This window comes from Hetaerina americana, unplaced genomic scaffold (assembly GCF_022747635.1).
Source record: "Hetaerina americana unplaced genomic scaffold, ioHetAmer1.1.p SCAF_1, whole genome shotgun sequence".
In the NCBI taxonomy this organism is placed as follows: Eukaryota; Metazoa; Arthropoda; class Insecta; order Odonata; family Calopterygidae; genus Hetaerina; species Hetaerina americana.
Genome location: NW_027286069.1, coordinates 51,384,909 through 51,403,602, shown reverse-complemented (window position 1 = coordinate 51,403,602; position 18,694 = coordinate 51,384,909). Strand labels below are relative to the sequence as shown.

Genomic DNA, 18,694 nt, shown 5'->3' with positions numbered 1-18,694 from the left:
TACATTTTGCTGTCGACGGAAATCTCCATTTATTTATTTTCTGTGATGTACTGTATCTTAATGTCATGCTTACAATTTTAACAAAGATGCTATGCATGCACAATACATTTAACCATTGTTTGAGAAATAACTTCGCCGCACCTCTAGAATTTCTAAAAATAACAATGGCCAAAAATACATCATTTGCTGATCTATTTTTGAAGACTTCCAACTCCGAACATCTAAGCAATAAATACTTATCCTTTCATTTGTAACATACAAAATAATGTAAATACTGGAAAAATTTTGTGACAGAAAATATTCCTATTTGTAAAAAATGACTGCAAATAAAAAATTATACCATCAGTTATAAAAGATAGATCTCAATCTTATGTACAAGCCATTTCATAAAATAAGAATGGTGGAAATTGTACACTTTCAATAAAAATATGTTTTTGGAAGATATGTATTGACAATAAATACCATAAGTGAGTTAAAAAACCAAACTAAGCAAAGAACATCCCAAAATCCGTTCAACCATTGACAAGCATTTGTACGTTTGAGCAGTTATTAAATGAAAGAGCTCAGCAGGTCAACTTTTTCATTACCTGGTAAGAATATTTTCTACCGCAAAAGATTGAATGTTTAACAAGAGCAAACATTTCACAATCTTATTTTTACAAACATTATGTACATTTACATATCAAAACAACATTGAAGCATACACAAAGAGAGTTTTGCACTATAACGAAATAAGTACAGGAATTTTACCTATTTGGTTTGGAAAATGATCTATTGAGTACAAACTTGACAAAAAACTTAGCTCAATATTGTTTTAATAATCACACACACAAAACAAAGTATATCTGGAATATTTATCCAATGAGTGAATCACATTCAATTGTTGAAAGATGTGCAAAAAATGTAATAAGCACTGAGAAAAGAACCACTTTGAGCATAGTTAGAACAAACATTCACTAAATGAAAGGCTTTTTCCGAGGGAATGACTTTTGAATATGATTTTAAAATGCCTTGACAAAAATGCCATTAATTTTCAAAACCTAAGAACACTGCTCAAAAGGCAGGCATATACAATCTACAAAGAATACAGTTTTTCTGAGAACTGCATTTTAATCCATGAAAACAAATAAATAAGGAGATCATAATTAGAATGCCAATATTAATGGAAAAAGGGCACTTACTGTAAAAATATAGTGCATTTTAGTTTTTCAGAATAAAGAAATCATGTAATGGAATTTTATTACATTCCCACCCTTTCAACCAGAAAGCCTTGTAAATAGATCTATGCCAAAATGACTGAATCAAAAAACAATTTTCTAATGACTGCTTTTGGGCATGCCAGGTATCAATAAACAACCTCCATATAATACACTAAAGGTACATAATATTAAACTTAATTGATGAGGGGGATTTGTTTGATAATGCAGAATGTGCAGAACCTAATGAGCAAGCATCATAAATTTTTTACAGACAATGTGAAGTAAACCCCAGCAATAAACCAACTCACATATCTCAGTCTTTGTTTTCCTTGAGACAAACTTCACACTGTCAGCAATAGCATAATGCAGGTTCAAGTTTTACCCCATGCTATTTCATACAATGATCAATGTGCAATATTTCAGAGTTTTAACACTACAATTTACTCCTCTATTGCTAAATTTTGTTTGGTAGTACAATGATTCCTGTGCTCTTTGGTGTACATAAAACTGATTTTAAGGCTTGAAACATGTTCACGTTCCTAGATCCATCACCAAAAATGGTTTATAATCTCATGGCTCCAGTTATGATTTCCTGATAAAGCTGGGGAGTTAATGGTTTATAGTCTTCACCTGCTTTATTACAGAAATATAATTGATCTTTGACAACGGTTGGATCAAATCCTTCTTGTTGTAGGTCTGTCTTTTTCAGCTTGAACGTTCCTAAAACAAAAATTTAGATTGGTATCAATTCATAGCCATTATTCATAGAGAATCTTCATCATAATGCAGCATTAAAACTGAATGAATACTTAAAATATAATGCTTTTAAAGCTTGCGAGAGTGGGATAGTACTAACCAGTTAGGTCAATTTGTGGAACTACCCGTAAAAACAATGGCCGAGCATAGGCAGGTAGATGATCAACCAGTTTTCTAGCCAATCCAACCAAATCAAGAGAACTGTGTTGGTTCACAATAGCAGCCATGCCAGCACGACCCTCAGTGCCAGGTACCTATGGAAAATACAGTGGAAAATGGCAATGATCTATTTTTGCACACAAACACCAGTGCAGTGCCAATTCAGCTAAAATGTTCCACATCAATAACTTCAATTTCAAATAACGTAATTAGGCCCGCGATAATCCCAACAAAAATAATTTGCATACTTCATGTGTACAATAACACACAGTGGCTTATGCATTTCTAATACGTGGATTTATAGCAAAAACAAACACTGCCTTAATGCTGCAAACACTATATGTATTCTAAATCCTGCAAACTTATTTTGTTCACAAAGAAGACATTGAAGCACCAATATATCCTGACAATACAGGAAATCAAGACAAAATTGCAAGAGTAAGGTTTAGCAAAAAGGGGATCACAAATTTTTTGAGTGTTGAAAAGTACAATTCCATCAGTGCATTATTTGAACTGGGAACACTTTGAAGGAGACACTAAAAATATTGATGGAAAAAAATAAAAATTAAATTTTATGTTCACCATTGAACACACTTCATACATTTGGGAGCCACCATTATTAGCTTGGGGAAGGTTTAATATTTTTCAGGGAGATGAATACATTTTCAGTAAAAATTTTTATAAAGCAAACCGAGGGTAAAATAACATCTGCAGAGATTAAAAATTAAAAAAAATAATTGATCACGCAAATATGCCTACCGTGTATTTCTCAGAAATTAGCTGCATAAATCTACAAGCTAAAGTAACGCAAGAGGATTGGTAATGTATAAAAATTAATATGCATACCTCAACACCATAAACGATGACATCAACTAAGCCTGCAATTTTACTGATGACAGACTCAACTTCAGTGGTAGAAACATTCTCACCTTTCCACCTGAAAAGTTGTAGGTATATACAACATTAATTTTTGAATGCAATATCTTACAATGCTAATTAATTAAATGCACAAGCTACACCAGAACCAACAATAATCAAATCAGTTACACCTTACTTGTTCAAAATGGAACTAAGAAAATAAATGTTCTAATAAGGAATAAATTGCGTAAAGGATAAATACATAAACATTAAGTTTCTACCACCTCTTTTATTAAGCAATGCCTAAAGTATGCAATTCTTGCTCTAGCCATACAACTTTTGGAGTTTTTAAATATTTTATTATTATTTTACACAGGGAAAGCTGAAAGTGCCTGGAAAAGTTGCTGAAGCACCACTGACTGCAGAATGCTATGCATAATGAGTAGAAAATTTTGCTAAATGCCAGAAACACAGAAGACTTAATAAGTAAAATTATACCTCAAGTGGATCATGCAGTGGAACTATACACATGAATATACATATTCAATTTGAAACTTTTTGCAGTGACAACTACACAAAAGAAATTCCAATTGTTTTATGTATGACATTCTTTTCATTTAGAAAATTACTCATCGTTCCAGGTAGTTTACTACTCTGCCCACATTGAAATTCCCAAGAAGTAGGATGGCCACGATAAACAAATTGGAAGGATATAAACTGGAACAGTTCAGCTATTTACGAATTGTCTTGATTGAGGGTAGGCACAGTAGTAGGGACAAAGAAAGAAGAACTGCATTCAGTAGAGAAGTATGTACAAAGAGGTGGGAGTTCATGACAAGCATCATAATTAAAGACTTGTGAAAACTTTTATATAGAGCAGAGTCTTACATATGATTCAGAAAACTTTGTCATTGAGGAAGGAGGATAAGTGCAGATTGGAAGGCTTTGAGATGTGTGTGTGTGGGGAAGAATGGATTAAATTAAATGGAGAGCAAGGAAAACCAAAGAGAGTTCTAGACATGGTAGGGGAAGAGAGAATGCTATTGAGAATAATTTGAAGGCAGCACAAACTAATGCAGAAGATAGTGATAGGCAATGAGGCGATGAAGATGGTTTTGACAGTAAAATGTTGGGAAAGTGAGGTGGAAGAAAATAACAGGCATTTTGGATGGAATTATGGGAGGCAGGAATAATGCAGAGTCATACAGGTGGTACACGTTTCATTGATTTAGTTCCAGTATTGTGTCAGTAGCAGGTGTTGTAAATAGTAAAAATCAATCCAATGACGTACAAATTAAATTGAAAAGTATGACGGGGAAATTCTACTATCACATGGACATGCAACTCATGTTCTCCGCCCCCAAAGACATAGGTAGGGAATGTGACACACTGCAGCTGGCAGGGAGCGGAGGTGCCCGCCACAAAGAGAGAAATGAGGGATGGAAGGAGAAGCTTGAAAGCAAACAAAGCAGGACAAGCAATACCGTAACAAGCACTATGCACTTAAATGGCAGTCCCATGCAGTCATGTGGGAAGGGTTTAAAACAATAAAACACAAGAGGTTAGTGATTAAGCATGCATTTGAGTAAAACTAATTATCTAGCTAGATGCTTTGGGTGAATACTTAAGTCAACTAAATGAAGCTTGCACCACATATACATTGACGTATGTAAAAATGTATGATCACTCTTTATGAAAGAGCCCTTTTTTTCATCTCCAGATGCATCGAGATACTAGGGGAGGGTATGCTATTGACTACCACAGTCCAAATAAATGACCCTCATCTGTTATGGACAAAGAACTAAACGGCAAGCAAACCTGCCACAAATTCTAATTCCAGCATGAAATGCCACCCAAAAGCTAAGAATAAGAAGCAAATTGGTTAGATCAGCTAAAATTCTATATGCACTACTGAAAATAGCAAAATACATTACCAAGACAATAGCAGATTTAATTTACTCACCTGAAAGTGTCACCTTTCCTGTCTTTAAAATACAAGTACCCTAACTCATCCATCACCAAGATATCACCTGCAGTTAATTATAAAAGAAGAAATACTTATATCCTTCACAATGCATTTATGTAAACACATGCAATTACATATATCCAAATACAATAAAAATGAATCGAAAAAATAACAAACACAAAAGGTAATTGCTCCCAATGAATATCATCGATCAGAAACAACAAAGTTCATGAAGTGACCCAATTTTAGTAAAAAGATATGGAAAGTTCAAGTTTGTAAAAAGGAAGGATACGAAAATTAAACAAAACACGAATGTGCTTTATAATAATTAATATTTCTTATAGATATAACCCTTTTTAGCAGCTTAAACCTTCCATCCATTACAAAATATTTTCTCGAAAACATATTCCAAGTATGCAGAATTGCAAAGAAAAACATTTATCAATGAATTCTTCCTAAAGATTATCAAATGTAGTCATCTCAACCAATGTATTCAGCAAGTGATTAAAGAACACACAGAATAGGAAATGAAAGGAGACATTTCATATAACTTAAGTAGATATTCAATTAACCACTCACCACTAAATATTCCATAAATAAATTACATCAGAAAACTCTATAATAAATCTAATGCAAAAGGAAGTTAAACATTTAAATATGTAAAAAATGTTGCACCATAGTAGGAACAAACAGACTGTTAGATTGCAAGAGCTAATGCAACTTCAGACTAAAGAATGGAAAAAGTCAATTGGACATTGTTGTTAAAGTCCTCTTGAGATTTTATTTTTGGAAACTGCATAAGAGAGATGAAAATATTCAACCTTTCAGGCATTTCTACAGAATGCACAAAAATAACAATTCCAGGACAAATGAATGGTTGCTTCGGCTTGGAATGATAGGGAGGGAGAAAAAAATTACTTATTCCAGTGCTTGATCCATCATTAATGGAGAAAACTCGTTAACTCCTTAAATTTGAACAAAATAACTATCAAAAATACTAAATATAAACTAGGTGGTAACTCAAGTGCAATCTTGTGAAATATTTTCAATGACAAGTCAGCATAACAGGAAGGGGAATCTATGAGAGGCAGAAAACAGAATGGGGTACTCTACATATTTGTAGGCATGCCTACAAAAATCTAGCATACCCATTCATAAAAAATATACAATATTTAAAAACAATAGCCGTTTCCTACTTTTGTTTCTAAAAGGTATCTTAGGGAGGCATACGGAAGTGGTTCACATCTAAAAGTCACCTCATTCAGAACATTTGTGAAAAAATGAACACAAAAAGAATTAAGGTACAACCTTCATCACTCCATGAACTTACACAAACAGGCATTTGTGCATTCCTACCCAGAATGGCAAGAGAAACTTAATATTCAATTCCTGGAAGATGGTTTTCTTAATGCTCTAGTAAAAAATGTAAAAATATTCTCAGCAGTTTAGCCTTAAAAAACAATGCACATCATATACTTATTACTGATAGCAAAACAGCAATTATTTAAGTTGACAAGTCAAAAACTATCATTCAATAATCTCCACTATCAAAAATGCAGAACGCAGACACATGAGATAATCGAGGGGCACTTGCTCCAGGATTGAGGAGTTTAACACCTTAGAAACTTTAACTTCAGATATGATAGATTTGAGTCAATTCATCACTTTAAAATCATTGGCTAAATAACTCCATCTTATAGCACCATTCTATTTCCCAAAATAAAAGTCAGCTCAGGCTTTTTGATTACATTTAAGAAGCAATTATAAATTTTCAATTATAAGATCTTATGAATATTACCATATTACTTTCCAAGTAAATAATAAATCATAAAATAGAACATGGAAGAAGTACTGCTATTTTTATTATATTTGCGGATACTAGATACATAAATATATTCTTCCATTCAAAATAAGCATTGCAAGGGAACTTGGAAAATCATATGGTTTGTGTTATTATTCGTGGACAGTGAGTGACAGGATTTGGAAGCAGTAGATTAACAATAAGCTTTGTGTGAAGTTGGTTAAAAGTGCATAAGTATTAACCTACCAAATGACTTGGGGTGAGCATGCTGTAGAAATAGTAAGAGTTCTTCAAAGGAGCGGGAGGTTCAGGGGAATGGCAGGAAGTTGTGCATGATGATGCAAGAAGTGAGCACGCAAAAAAATAAAACGCATGCAAATTTGTATTGAGTGTAAACCTTGGTGCACTCAGCTCAAAAATAAGTATGTGACTGATAACAAAAGCATTGACTATGAGTAGTGATAATGTGAGAGGATTCCAATGGAGGACTTTCTGTAAAGAGGGTTCTTGAATCTTCAAAGAAGATCGATATAAATTCTGGCTTCATACTTCATCTTATCTTTTGAAAAATGCAAACATGTTTGATGCAAGGGGGATATTGAACTAAGAGAGAATTCACTGCACAAGGAGAAATATACTTTTCTTTAAGAAAACTGAAAAGGTTACTACGAGTATATTCTGTTGAATAAACTCAGCCCTGAGAAGTGGATTCTCCACCCAAATATTCCCCAGCACATGATGAATTCCAAGCACTAGCTAAAAAATTCACTGCGATAGTGAACCATCCTGTTTACCTGACTCTGCAGCCTATAATTTTTGGCCTTTTCCAAAAGAAAAAAGGTACTTAAATGACAGGGTTGCCGAGATTCCTTGCATTTAGCACATGACAGTTTTAAAGGGAGCATTCCATAGTTTTTCTGGCATGAGCATTTCCGTAGAGAAGAGTAATTCTAAGCATTTCTGGTAAGGAAACCAATGTTTCATGAAGTGCGTAGCTTCACTAGGGGAGTACTCTTAAGAGAAAAAGAGAAACTAGAGCACAGGTATATGCACTTTGCTCTACAGTGAACTTGCTCTATTTGCCAGTTTGGTAGTCCCAAGCAATTCAGACCTGGGAATTGAATCCCTCACCATTTACATTACAGCAGAATGATGGTATTTAATTCCGTGTATGATGAGGTATCTATTTTAAAGCTTAGAGAAAGCAACAGAATGTAAAGAAACAGAAATGGGAGATAATGTGAAAAGTATAAAAAACAGCTCACCAGGGCAAGATGAAAAGAAGAAGGATATGTCAAATATTTGCCTGCATTTTCATCTGCCCCTTTATTGCTTTAAATGTCAGTGAAAGAGCTAGAACTACAACATAACATACATAGCCTATGAGTCATGAATACCTAGGAAAAACATTTGAAAAACCTCCATAAAGGGTTGTCATACCACATTGTTAAAACTTGAAACAAATGAATTTCTTGATTAGCAGACCAAAAATTCCTGAAATGATTTAGTATTAATTCTACTAGTTATCATCAAATAAATGATTGCATCCCAGCCCTAACGCTTGGTGCCACATACTCTTACATGAGCTGATTCACCCCGTGGAGTGCCAAAAATGCAATAATTGAAAAATCATAAAAAGGTACTGAAGAAGTCTGATATCTCTAAAAACTATAGAATATTGGAAAAATGAGTAAGACAATCACCATCTATGCATCCTTTCACCAACATTCACCAACTCACAGAGAAATTCTGAGTCAAACTGTGTAAATCCCTTTCTTAATAACTGAAATTTAAAGCCAATGTTAATGCTTTCTAAAATTACAGGAAAACAATGCCCCAATTAACCACACAGCTTCTAGTTTCACCAACAAAATCATGAACAAAGGAATATTCATTAAAATATTTGACTTGGTTACAATTACTACATGGCATATAATTACACAATTTTTCACATAATTTTCTTTCAACTTAAAAATTTCCTGGATTACATGAGCCAAGGATATATCTTTTGGTTTTCTATGTTGGATTCCAAGTTTGATGTAAATAAACTGCTTAGTGAAATACTTAAGTGACCCTAATATTAAACTAAAAACACTTGAAACAAAACAATTAAAACTGTACAAAACACATGAATTAATGTGAAATGGTTGATATGCAATAATGTTGCATTATTTCAGACAGTATCCTGCTCTAAGTTATATCTTAAATTTGTCATTTCCCTTTGTCATGTTTATCATTCAAAACCATCTGTGCTGCCCTCCTACCAAAATGAAACTTTATATATGCTAAAATTTTGCATCTATTTGGTTCCTCAAATGTAATATAGATTTAAAATTTTTAGACCATCTCTTGATTTCTCATGAACTGTGTACATTGTTAATCATACTTCCCACTTCTTGCCTGGTCTTAGTGTCCAGTAAAATTAAAATCTAACTGGCGCATAATAATATGACCATCAATGCAAATTTGAAACAAATATTACAAACATGAAAGACAGTCACACGCAATCTCAAGAAATGGAAAACTACGACGAAAAATGCTGCTGAGTTATATGACTTCTTTGAACTGTTATTGATGTAGTTATTTTACCTGTATGAAATGCTGAATCTCCTTTAGAAAATACATCAAAAATGACCTTCTTCTTAGATGCTTCCTTGTCAACATAGCCATGGAATTCCCTGGTTGACAGACCTTTGTGAATTTTTCCAATAAATAAACCTGGTTCACCTGAAAAGAATAGATCGAAAAAGTCTTAAAAACATGGTATACAATTTATTGCTGGGACAGAGATGTTCCAATCCCTTATGGAGTATTTGCCATCTTGTACTACAAGGTTTTATTTAAACTTGACTTCACAAAAGATTTCTTTTGACCCCAAAACCAAATTTTCCGGAGGCAAAGTTATATGGATTTCCAAATTAGTTTTCCAGATAATTAAGTATTTCACCTCTGAGTGATTCTTTCTTGCATAAATACACCTCTTTTCCACTTTCACTGTTTGACATCCTACATACTAAGCAATACTAGGGATATGAAAACAATTTAACATTTTACAGTAAATAGCAAAATGCATTTATAAATAACACAAAATAAGCAGGGGATGCCATTCCAAAAATGTTTGATTTTTCTGTTATCCTACCTAAGTTGGCAATCACAGAAAATTATTGTCAACTATGATAGCTAATCTTTAAGATGAAAGCCCACAAAAAAATAACTTAACCGTGACTTCATGAAAGTCATTACATTATGCATGTAATACCCAGAATATAATAAGCCAAAGCCATAATGAGAGATGGCACTTGAAATCCATTTTGAAACGCATTTTTGGAATATTTTTCAACTGGGTATTTACAATTCATAAAATTTCCATTTTAAATGGAATGCACTCACCTGCTCCACAACGAATGCAAAATCCTTTTTCATTTCTGATTGGTTCCATAGTATCTGGATCGACTCTAACCAAATCCACAGGATAAATAGATGATGGAAAAAAGCGGGGCAAAAATCCTACAGCACCCACTGTGTTATCGATGTTTACTGAAAGTTACAAAAAATTAGATACTGCTTTTGACAACACACAATCATGTGAACTAACAATTAAACTACAAATGAGATGATCAATTTAAACCCATGCCATATACATGAGGGAAAACATTTTTGCACTACATCATTATAAACCTTGACTTACTTATATTAGCATTTCCTTCTGTGGATGCATATATCTCTCTCATGTTGGGAATATTAAATCTCTCAACAAAGCGAGTCCAAATGGCAGGACGAAGTCCATTCCCAACCATTGTATGGACACCATGTGTTTTATCATTAGGTCCAGGTGGTGTAGATAGTAAATACCGACACATTTCACCAATATACTGAGCAATCTATAAATGTACACAAGAAATAAGGAATAAAAATTAACCCAGAACAATTGAATCACATACAAGAATTAAAGGACATACTAATACCAATAGTATATTGTTAAGGAAGCCCTTTGATGGACGGAGACTAACCACAGATACACTTGTAAGCCTCAACTAACATACACAGTATTTATTATTGCATTGCAACTCAAAATATTTTGCATCGACAACCTTCCGGCCTTATTTGAATTTATACAAATATCTCTTCCTCCTAGTGCATAGCACTTTTTCGAACGTTTCCCCATCAGTCCATTGTATTTTCTCATTCTTCTCCAAGTCCATAACTCAAAAAAATTCAAACCATGCTTCTCCTTTTGCCTCAATGACAAGAATTTCAAGGTCGCAAAAACTATGCTCCATATTAAAATTAAGGTGTATAGTACAAGACACTTGAATTGAATACACCAGTAGTTCCAAATGTAGGAACGGGTGACTAGCTATAAACCTTCCATGACCAATAAGCAAACCCTAAAAAGGAATGCTGACTAATACACTGACCACAGGCTTTAGAAAGCTTACTGGATATTTCTGTCCAGATGCTTTCACATCTTTTCTATTATCATGCATCTTTTTCCAATCTTAACCCTTGTGAACAAGTTATTCCTGATGTATAAACCTCATAAGTCAATTTTCCTTCATACAAAAATATTTACCCCTATCACTATATAGTCTTCATATCAAATGCCATGTTTTATAAAGGTTTATTTAATAATATGCCCATTTCTTTGATGTCAACAACTATTAATACAAATCCTGATATGGAGTACAATCAATACTGCCCAAGTCAAGTCAAAGCTTTTCTGTCAAGAAGCCACAATCTAATGAAATTAAGATTAGCAGGCATTCATAAAGATTATAACCATGAGACAAGGGCCAGAGTATATATTGTTTGACAACACTGCTAAGCATAAACCATGTTCACATTGCTACACACCCAAGTCTAAGGGAAAAGATACGAGACTTAGCATTATAACACCTGGGGATACTGTGCCTGGGGTAGAGTGGGAACTACTGACTGGAGGGTCCTGGTTCGATTCCCTGGCAAGTCTCTCGGGGCACCCTCAGCTTTGCACGAGTTACGTGATTTTCCAGGAACCAGATCTTCATGCAAAACCACAGAGAAATTATCTGCCCCCCCCCCCAACCTGATGTCTGAATGTCACACACCATCAGGCTTAGCATTGGGTGAACTCTACCACCACACCAACCTTACTGGGTTGAGTACTGTGTTTTGAAACTTCTGCAGCTAACTGCAGCACAGTCTTCCCTATCTCATACCATTAGTCTATTTGGTAGAACTTTTCTTGATTATACACTTTTGCAATAATATGTGATGCTAAGGGCTTAAGAGACCTAAGTCCTGTGCTCCCAAATTCGACACACTTCATAAACTATTCACCAAAACTTAAACATAGACACATCAAATACTCTAATTGAAGATTAACTCAAAAGTCACCGAAAAGTAGTGGGCAATGAATTTAGCTAATGAAAAAAGGATCCCACATTCAAATCCACATGAAATGGGCATTGGACTGAACAGTCACAACCAATCCCAAGCGATTTGATGTTCTTAGTAACACAACTACCTCTGGATAGTTCTGGTATCTATTATCAGTTTATATTCTTTATCTATATATACATTGAAGCATCAGTGCACATTACACCAGTCGTCAAAGCACCTAAGAAAACTGACTGAAGCATCAGTACTTTATTCTCCTTCCTCAGACTGGACTCACAACTCATTCCTTCATGTCACGTCTTACAAAATGCTTTCACTCAACACATTCACATACAACTATTGTTCACTCCAAATTCAGAGGCACAAATCCTTTCCTTCCTAATACCGAGGAACACTTCTTCGGCTTATCAAAATCAAAGGATCTAGCTATTTTTATGAAGAATTCACTTTAGCTCACGTGCGAGAGTTATTAAAATACATCTATGCAATATATTATTCTGTTTAACCATTTTCACATTATGCCTTACACAACATTTTACCAGAAAAATCAACTTCTAATGCCCATTCCAATATTTTGGAACATATCTCTCTTCATAAGAAGGTTCTACCCATAAACATGCAGATAGCAAACTTACCGTGCATTTGTGTTTTGCACAATCATCCCAGTATGATGAGGCAGAAAAATTACGTCTCAGTACAGTAGGGATGCCAAAGAGCAGGGCAGGACCTATTCCAATTACACCACCAGCTGAGTGGAACAGGGGCAGAGGATTATAGAGGACATCATTCTTCTTGATGGGGAACATGTACACAGATGCTATTGTCACGAACAGGTACCTTTGATAAGAAAATCATGAAATAAATTAAAGGTTGATAACCACAACATAACCTATGGATAAAATAATCACCCATTGCTCAATTTTACATCGATGTGAGTTTGCTGTGAGAAAAGCCTAAACAGATTCAGTTACACCGGTAGATTTGGCAGGGGGCAGTAAAGATTGGGGAAGAAAAATAGGTGTTAAAATATATAACTCTCACAAACCATGATTCATTATTTGTTTATCACAGAGAAATACCAAATATATAGGCTTTCTTTCTTAACATTTTTATAAACCAAGGTCAATTTTCAATCTAATTCACAGATCAAATAATATCTCTGTTAACAGTTTCGAGTTAAACTTGAAGCCTCTACTACCAATGATTTTAATAATTTCCATCAAAGGAATATTTGCATGTAATACAGCAAGTATTTAGGGATTCCGTGAATGAAGATGAGAATTCAACAGGTGCCCACACACATGAAATTTCTCATTTCTCTGTTGTTCTCACTTTCCAGTCGCAGAAATATCCACACAACACATCACAGAAAGTCGCAAAAAGACTGACAAAATTTTGATCAGCAAGGAAGATTACATAAACTGCAAGAGCAGAATGCATTAATAATTGGAAAAATTAAAGCAGAAATGTTTATTGATGGAATTAAAGGCATTACAATAACTGAATAACATACCTGGAATTTGGAACCACAGCAGCTTTAGGAAGACCTGTTGTGCCAGATGTGTAAATGTAGAGTAGAGGGTCAGAGTAAGATGGTTTATGCTCGACTTGTGGATCTGAGGAAGCATTTTTAATAAGTTCATCGAGTGAAGAAATGCGAGACAAAACACTAGCATCAACATCATCACTCGAATCAGTATCTGGTTTTTGTAAATCACCGGGACTATATGAGAACAGCTCTAAATTGGCAACAGCTTCGGGTATCCGTGCAGCAGCTACAAATGGTACCACAGAAAGAAAATTAGCATCATTAGTATACAGGAGAAGATAATCAAGCATTATAATATCACCAATCAAGGTATGCTTACAAAGAGTCAAGAATAACTAGCAAGGAGTGTACAACATAGATTCATGGAAATATGTAAACAAACTCAAATTTGGTTCAAAACAAATGATAATCATACGAGAAAGATGGGGTCAAAAACAGAAAAAAAGGATTCTACTTCCATCAATGGGATCATAATTATCTCATATGCATTCCATCACATCTATAATCTGATATATTTTTTTAAAAAACTAATGGAATGAGGAAAAATACCAACCTTTGGCAAGGGAAGAATGAAATATAAATGCTCGTGCACCGCATGTGGCTTTCAAGGAATGTGCTAAGGGATGACGTCTAAGATTGGGATTAACAAGAGCTGAAACAACTCCCAGCCGTGCCAAGCCAAGCCACAAGCAGATGAGCTGGGGGCAATTTCCAATCATCAAAGCGACAACATCTCCTTTTTGAAAGCCACGCGCCAAAAACACACTGGTAACCTGTTTGCTAAGTTGCTCGACCTGGAAGAATTTATTGAAATATTAAATTAGTGGTACAGTAAAATAAAAGAACACACCACATTTGTTTTTCTTCGAAAGCATGAAAATAAACGCTCCCATGGAAGAAAATTCCGGCCTCGGATACGAGTGTGCAAATTCAAAGCTAAACATATGCACCCTGTATTATATTTGTAAAATTAGAAAAATCCTATTCCTCGTCCTTGACCTGAATTCCATAGATATTTCAAGGATACTTTCGTAGAAATTAGCATTTAAATAAATGCTATGGCAGTGTTTAAAAAATAAATATTCAAAATAAAAATATGAAAACTAATATAGGATCAATAAGTTAACAGGCATAATCTCCCCAGAGGTAACACAACAAATGATGATGAAAATACCTTAAATTCCACTAACAATGAATTATGCATGTCGACCAGTTATTGCATTATGGTAGCCAGAGAAATTACTGTTTTTCAACGTCCGATAAATTCAATTCTACATCGGAGAAACGGATGAAATTCAATAACAATACGATCATACCTCTCGATAAGTCCATTTTTTCCCCTCGAAGTAGAAGCAAGGGTCTAATGGATGCTTCCTGGCATTTTCTTCAAAAATCGACAAGACTGAGGAATCTTTCCACATATGGCCATGTACCAACACTTGTATGTAACGGTACACAAACCTTAAGGTTATGAAAACAAAAATAATAGATTAATAAAATAGTTGAGCAATTGTCGTTATGTAATAATAAAATTACACTATTTTAACGCCATAACAATTAAACATTAGACGCATGCCAAAACCATTTCGGAACAAATATTGAAAATGAGACACGCAAAATTCTAAAACTAAATTCCACCGCACTGTCGCACGAAAACCCTAGCATGAATAACAGCCTTTATTCAGTGGTACGTCGCAATCACACAACTACGACACAAACATATCTAAATAATGAAATAACTCACCATACCTGTATTTCTTAATTGACATAAATATCAATAAAACTCACCTAGAATCTCGAGGAATTGTTCTGTAAGCCAAATAAATTGTATCCCTAAAACCTACAACAAGTGGTAGCGTTAATAACAACGTAAATGCACGAGGGAATTTGAAGAACCCTACCGAATAAATTAGGGCCAACGTTAATACGAAAAAACTGATGGTAAAAAGTCGCCCACCCATTAGAAATAATATTCCAATCAACTACCGAAGTTAAAACTTTGAAAGCTCCTAATTTTATGACGTGAGAACCTAAACACTACTCCTTTTGAAATGCGCTATTAGTTGTGAGACAAACCGGTGATGACCGGTAGGAGTCGAAAAAGCGAATGCGCATCAGGAAAACTTAAACTGACTTCCACATGGCGCACGCGTCGCGAACCTTCCCTCCTTCCGAGAAATTGCGCGAACTTACACAACCGCCATAATCAAAGTTGTGAATCTTCAAAATATAATTTATTAATACTTGTACTGTGTTAACATACGTTGCTAATCATTCAAATACATATTTGTTAACAAAACTGTGTTTCATATTCACGATAGAAAATATTCCAACTCGTTTTGAAATTTCTTGGAACATTTTATGAAATAATTTCCATACTGAAGGACGTAAATTACTTTAATGGTATTCAACTGATTTACCTTTTATTTATGTATTTAATCTACCAAGTTCATCGAGAATGGCCTTATAAAGTGTATTATCCGATGATTTGTCATTTATACACCTCGATAATAAAAGTAATTATTGCAATGTTTACTACAATTTTGTAAATATTGTTTTCTGTGATGTAACTTAATGTACTGTGTGTTGCTTTATTTATCGGCAGGGTCCAGAAGACTTCTTTGAACTTATTGATCAAATAATATCCCTTGTAATCTATATTAAGCATGTAATCTTTATTATAATTGAAATTTCACCAGTGTTTCATCATTCCCGGAAGATGCCTTCATACTTTTGGTGAGTGAATCTCAGTAAATACTATTCAATAATTTTTCCTCCTGTGTGGAAATCTATGATAATACTTGATCAAACGAATTTCCCTAAAAAATAAGTGCCTTAATTTATGCAGTTTTAATAGTGATTAAAAGCAGGTCCTGAGTACACAGTACCTATATACTTATCCCCCTGTGCATAAATGATATTTTGACGCTACAGAGTTGTTATCTATCAAAAATAACCTAGTAAAAATTAATGAATGAAGCTTTATCAATTTTATTCACTTTAAAGGATATTTAAATTCTTCATACTGCTTTACAAAAAAAATTGAAGATAAAATCTATAACATTAATATTACCTATTGGTCTGGGCGAACTTGTTTAATGAGACCTTTGGGGAACAATTTATTGCGAGGAAAAACATGTTGTATAACTACATAATATGTGCATACAAAGATAAAACTATAAGGCAGTTACATAGGTGGGAATGTGCAAATAAGGATAACTCTTTGGGTGTCACCTGAACATAATTTTGGTTTTATTTTTTGGAAATATTAATATCTATGTCATAGTCTAAGAGACTTTCTTGGACTATGTCTGTAGTTTATACTCGTAAATACGTCTTTAGGTAGTACGCAGACAAAAATCATTAATATATAGTATAACTGTTACTGTAAAGCCACAATTTTCATCAGACCATTTGGGTCATGTCTGAAGATTTACTAACTACACTATGTAAAAAATGTAGTTCTTGGTGCTATTTACAGGATTAAGTTCATATTAATAATTTCCTTGTGATTAAAAGTATAAGTCAGTAATTCAATGAATGATTAGGTAGACAGCATTTACATAAATAAGGAAGCATTTAGTATAAAGGTTATTAATATGTTTTATCACCTTACTTGTTTCGTGGAGTTAGATGTTGATTAAAAAACATTAATCAAATGCCTGTCGCCTATCTTTATAATTGATTTATTTTAAAATTCCCTAAACAATAGTCTCCAATCCTTCCTACAGAAGACTTTAATGAAGCTTTGGATGAAATGAAAATAGGTTATGGGAGGGTGATAGTTGCTGTAGAAAGTTTTGATTAAAAAGATTTTAATGTAAATTAAAACATTTTTTTAAATATCCATCTACCAAAGTCAATAGGTATCATAATCCTTCAAAAAATATGTTTTCATTACGTCTACCTATTCGATGATTAAAAAAAATGAAATTCCTCCATTAAAAAATAATTAGGTTTGGGTATAGGTGAATAAAAAATATGGTTTGTTGCTGATCATAAATGACTTAATATATTTAAAACTATATCATAATTTGAAAATATAACATTTTCTATGACAAGGATTTCTGTGATTTATCAACCTTGCTGTGTTCACCATTGGACTCTGAATTTCAATGTTTTTATACATCCTTATAATGCTAATGCAGCTCATTAATTATGTTAGTTAATTACATCTGTGATCTCCAGAAGTAAATGAAGCATTAGTTACACCCTTTTAAACTTTACACTTATTTGAATTTATGAATCAATTGAGGATGTGGCTATTTTCCACAATAATTACAATTAATGTACATTTTTAAAAGTCTTTTGTGGTAAACTTTGCTAAAATATTTCAACTCCTATTGTAAGCTCATCAAAGCAAAATAGCAATCAACATTAAATATTTCACATTCATTCAAAAAAGTTTACATAAATTGTTAATCAGGGATAATTCATATTTGTATTGCACATCTCCTTTATCACATAGGTACTGCTTCTTGTAAGTTTTCTCATGCATTTTTGCAATGACACAATTTTAATTGGCCTTTATTTAGATGAAAACTCATCAAATTATTTGCTTATCTTAAAACATTAATGTGCCCACTGAGTAGGTATATAAGTAGTGATTGCTGTTTAGAGTGTGAGGCATTTCATTCCATGCAGAATGTTTGCAGGTAATATACCTGTTTAATGAGTTAAAATTGTACGATTTGAAAATCTATAGGGGATGAAGATTGAAAGAAGAGTTCAAATAACATATGGAATCTGGTATTTGAATTTGAAATGTTTGAAGCATGAATCTCAATGTGCTCTCATGCTATTCTTGGAACAAATGAATTATATCTTTTGAAAATAATTTCTTATAGGTTATTTGCAAATAATTCTGAGAATATTAAAGAATACAGATGGTATAGACTTTTTCAGCAAAGCGAGAATAATTTTAATTCATCATCATGAGGGTTACAACAAATAAAAAATAAAACAAATTTGTGAAAAATGTAGAGAAAAAACTGTGGGCTAGGCAAACATAATACTTTGCAGTAGAG

The 18,694-nt window shown here is 33.6% G+C and overlaps 1 protein-coding gene across 1 annotated transcript; it reads right to left on the bottom strand.

The window, feature by feature from the left end:
* On the bottom strand, window positions 1-15,760 carry LOC139691794 (long-chain fatty acid transport protein 4-like). Its single transcript, XM_071589667.1, has 12 exons — window positions 15,456-15,760; window positions 14,984-15,128; window positions 14,221-14,461; window positions 13,632-13,893; window positions 12,754-12,955; window positions 10,428-10,620; window positions 10,130-10,276; window positions 9,329-9,466; window positions 4,936-5,002; window positions 2,961-3,051; window positions 2,056-2,209; window positions 1-1,919 (listed from the first exon to the last, which is right to left on the bottom strand). The coding sequence occupies exons 1-12, from the start codon at window positions 15,626-15,628 to the stop codon at window positions 1,762-1,764; spliced, it is 1,971 nt and encodes a 656-aa protein (XP_071445768.1). The 5' UTR covers window positions 15,629-15,760; the 3' UTR covers window positions 1-1,761.
* Window positions 15,761-18,694: the final 2,934 nt, after the last annotated feature.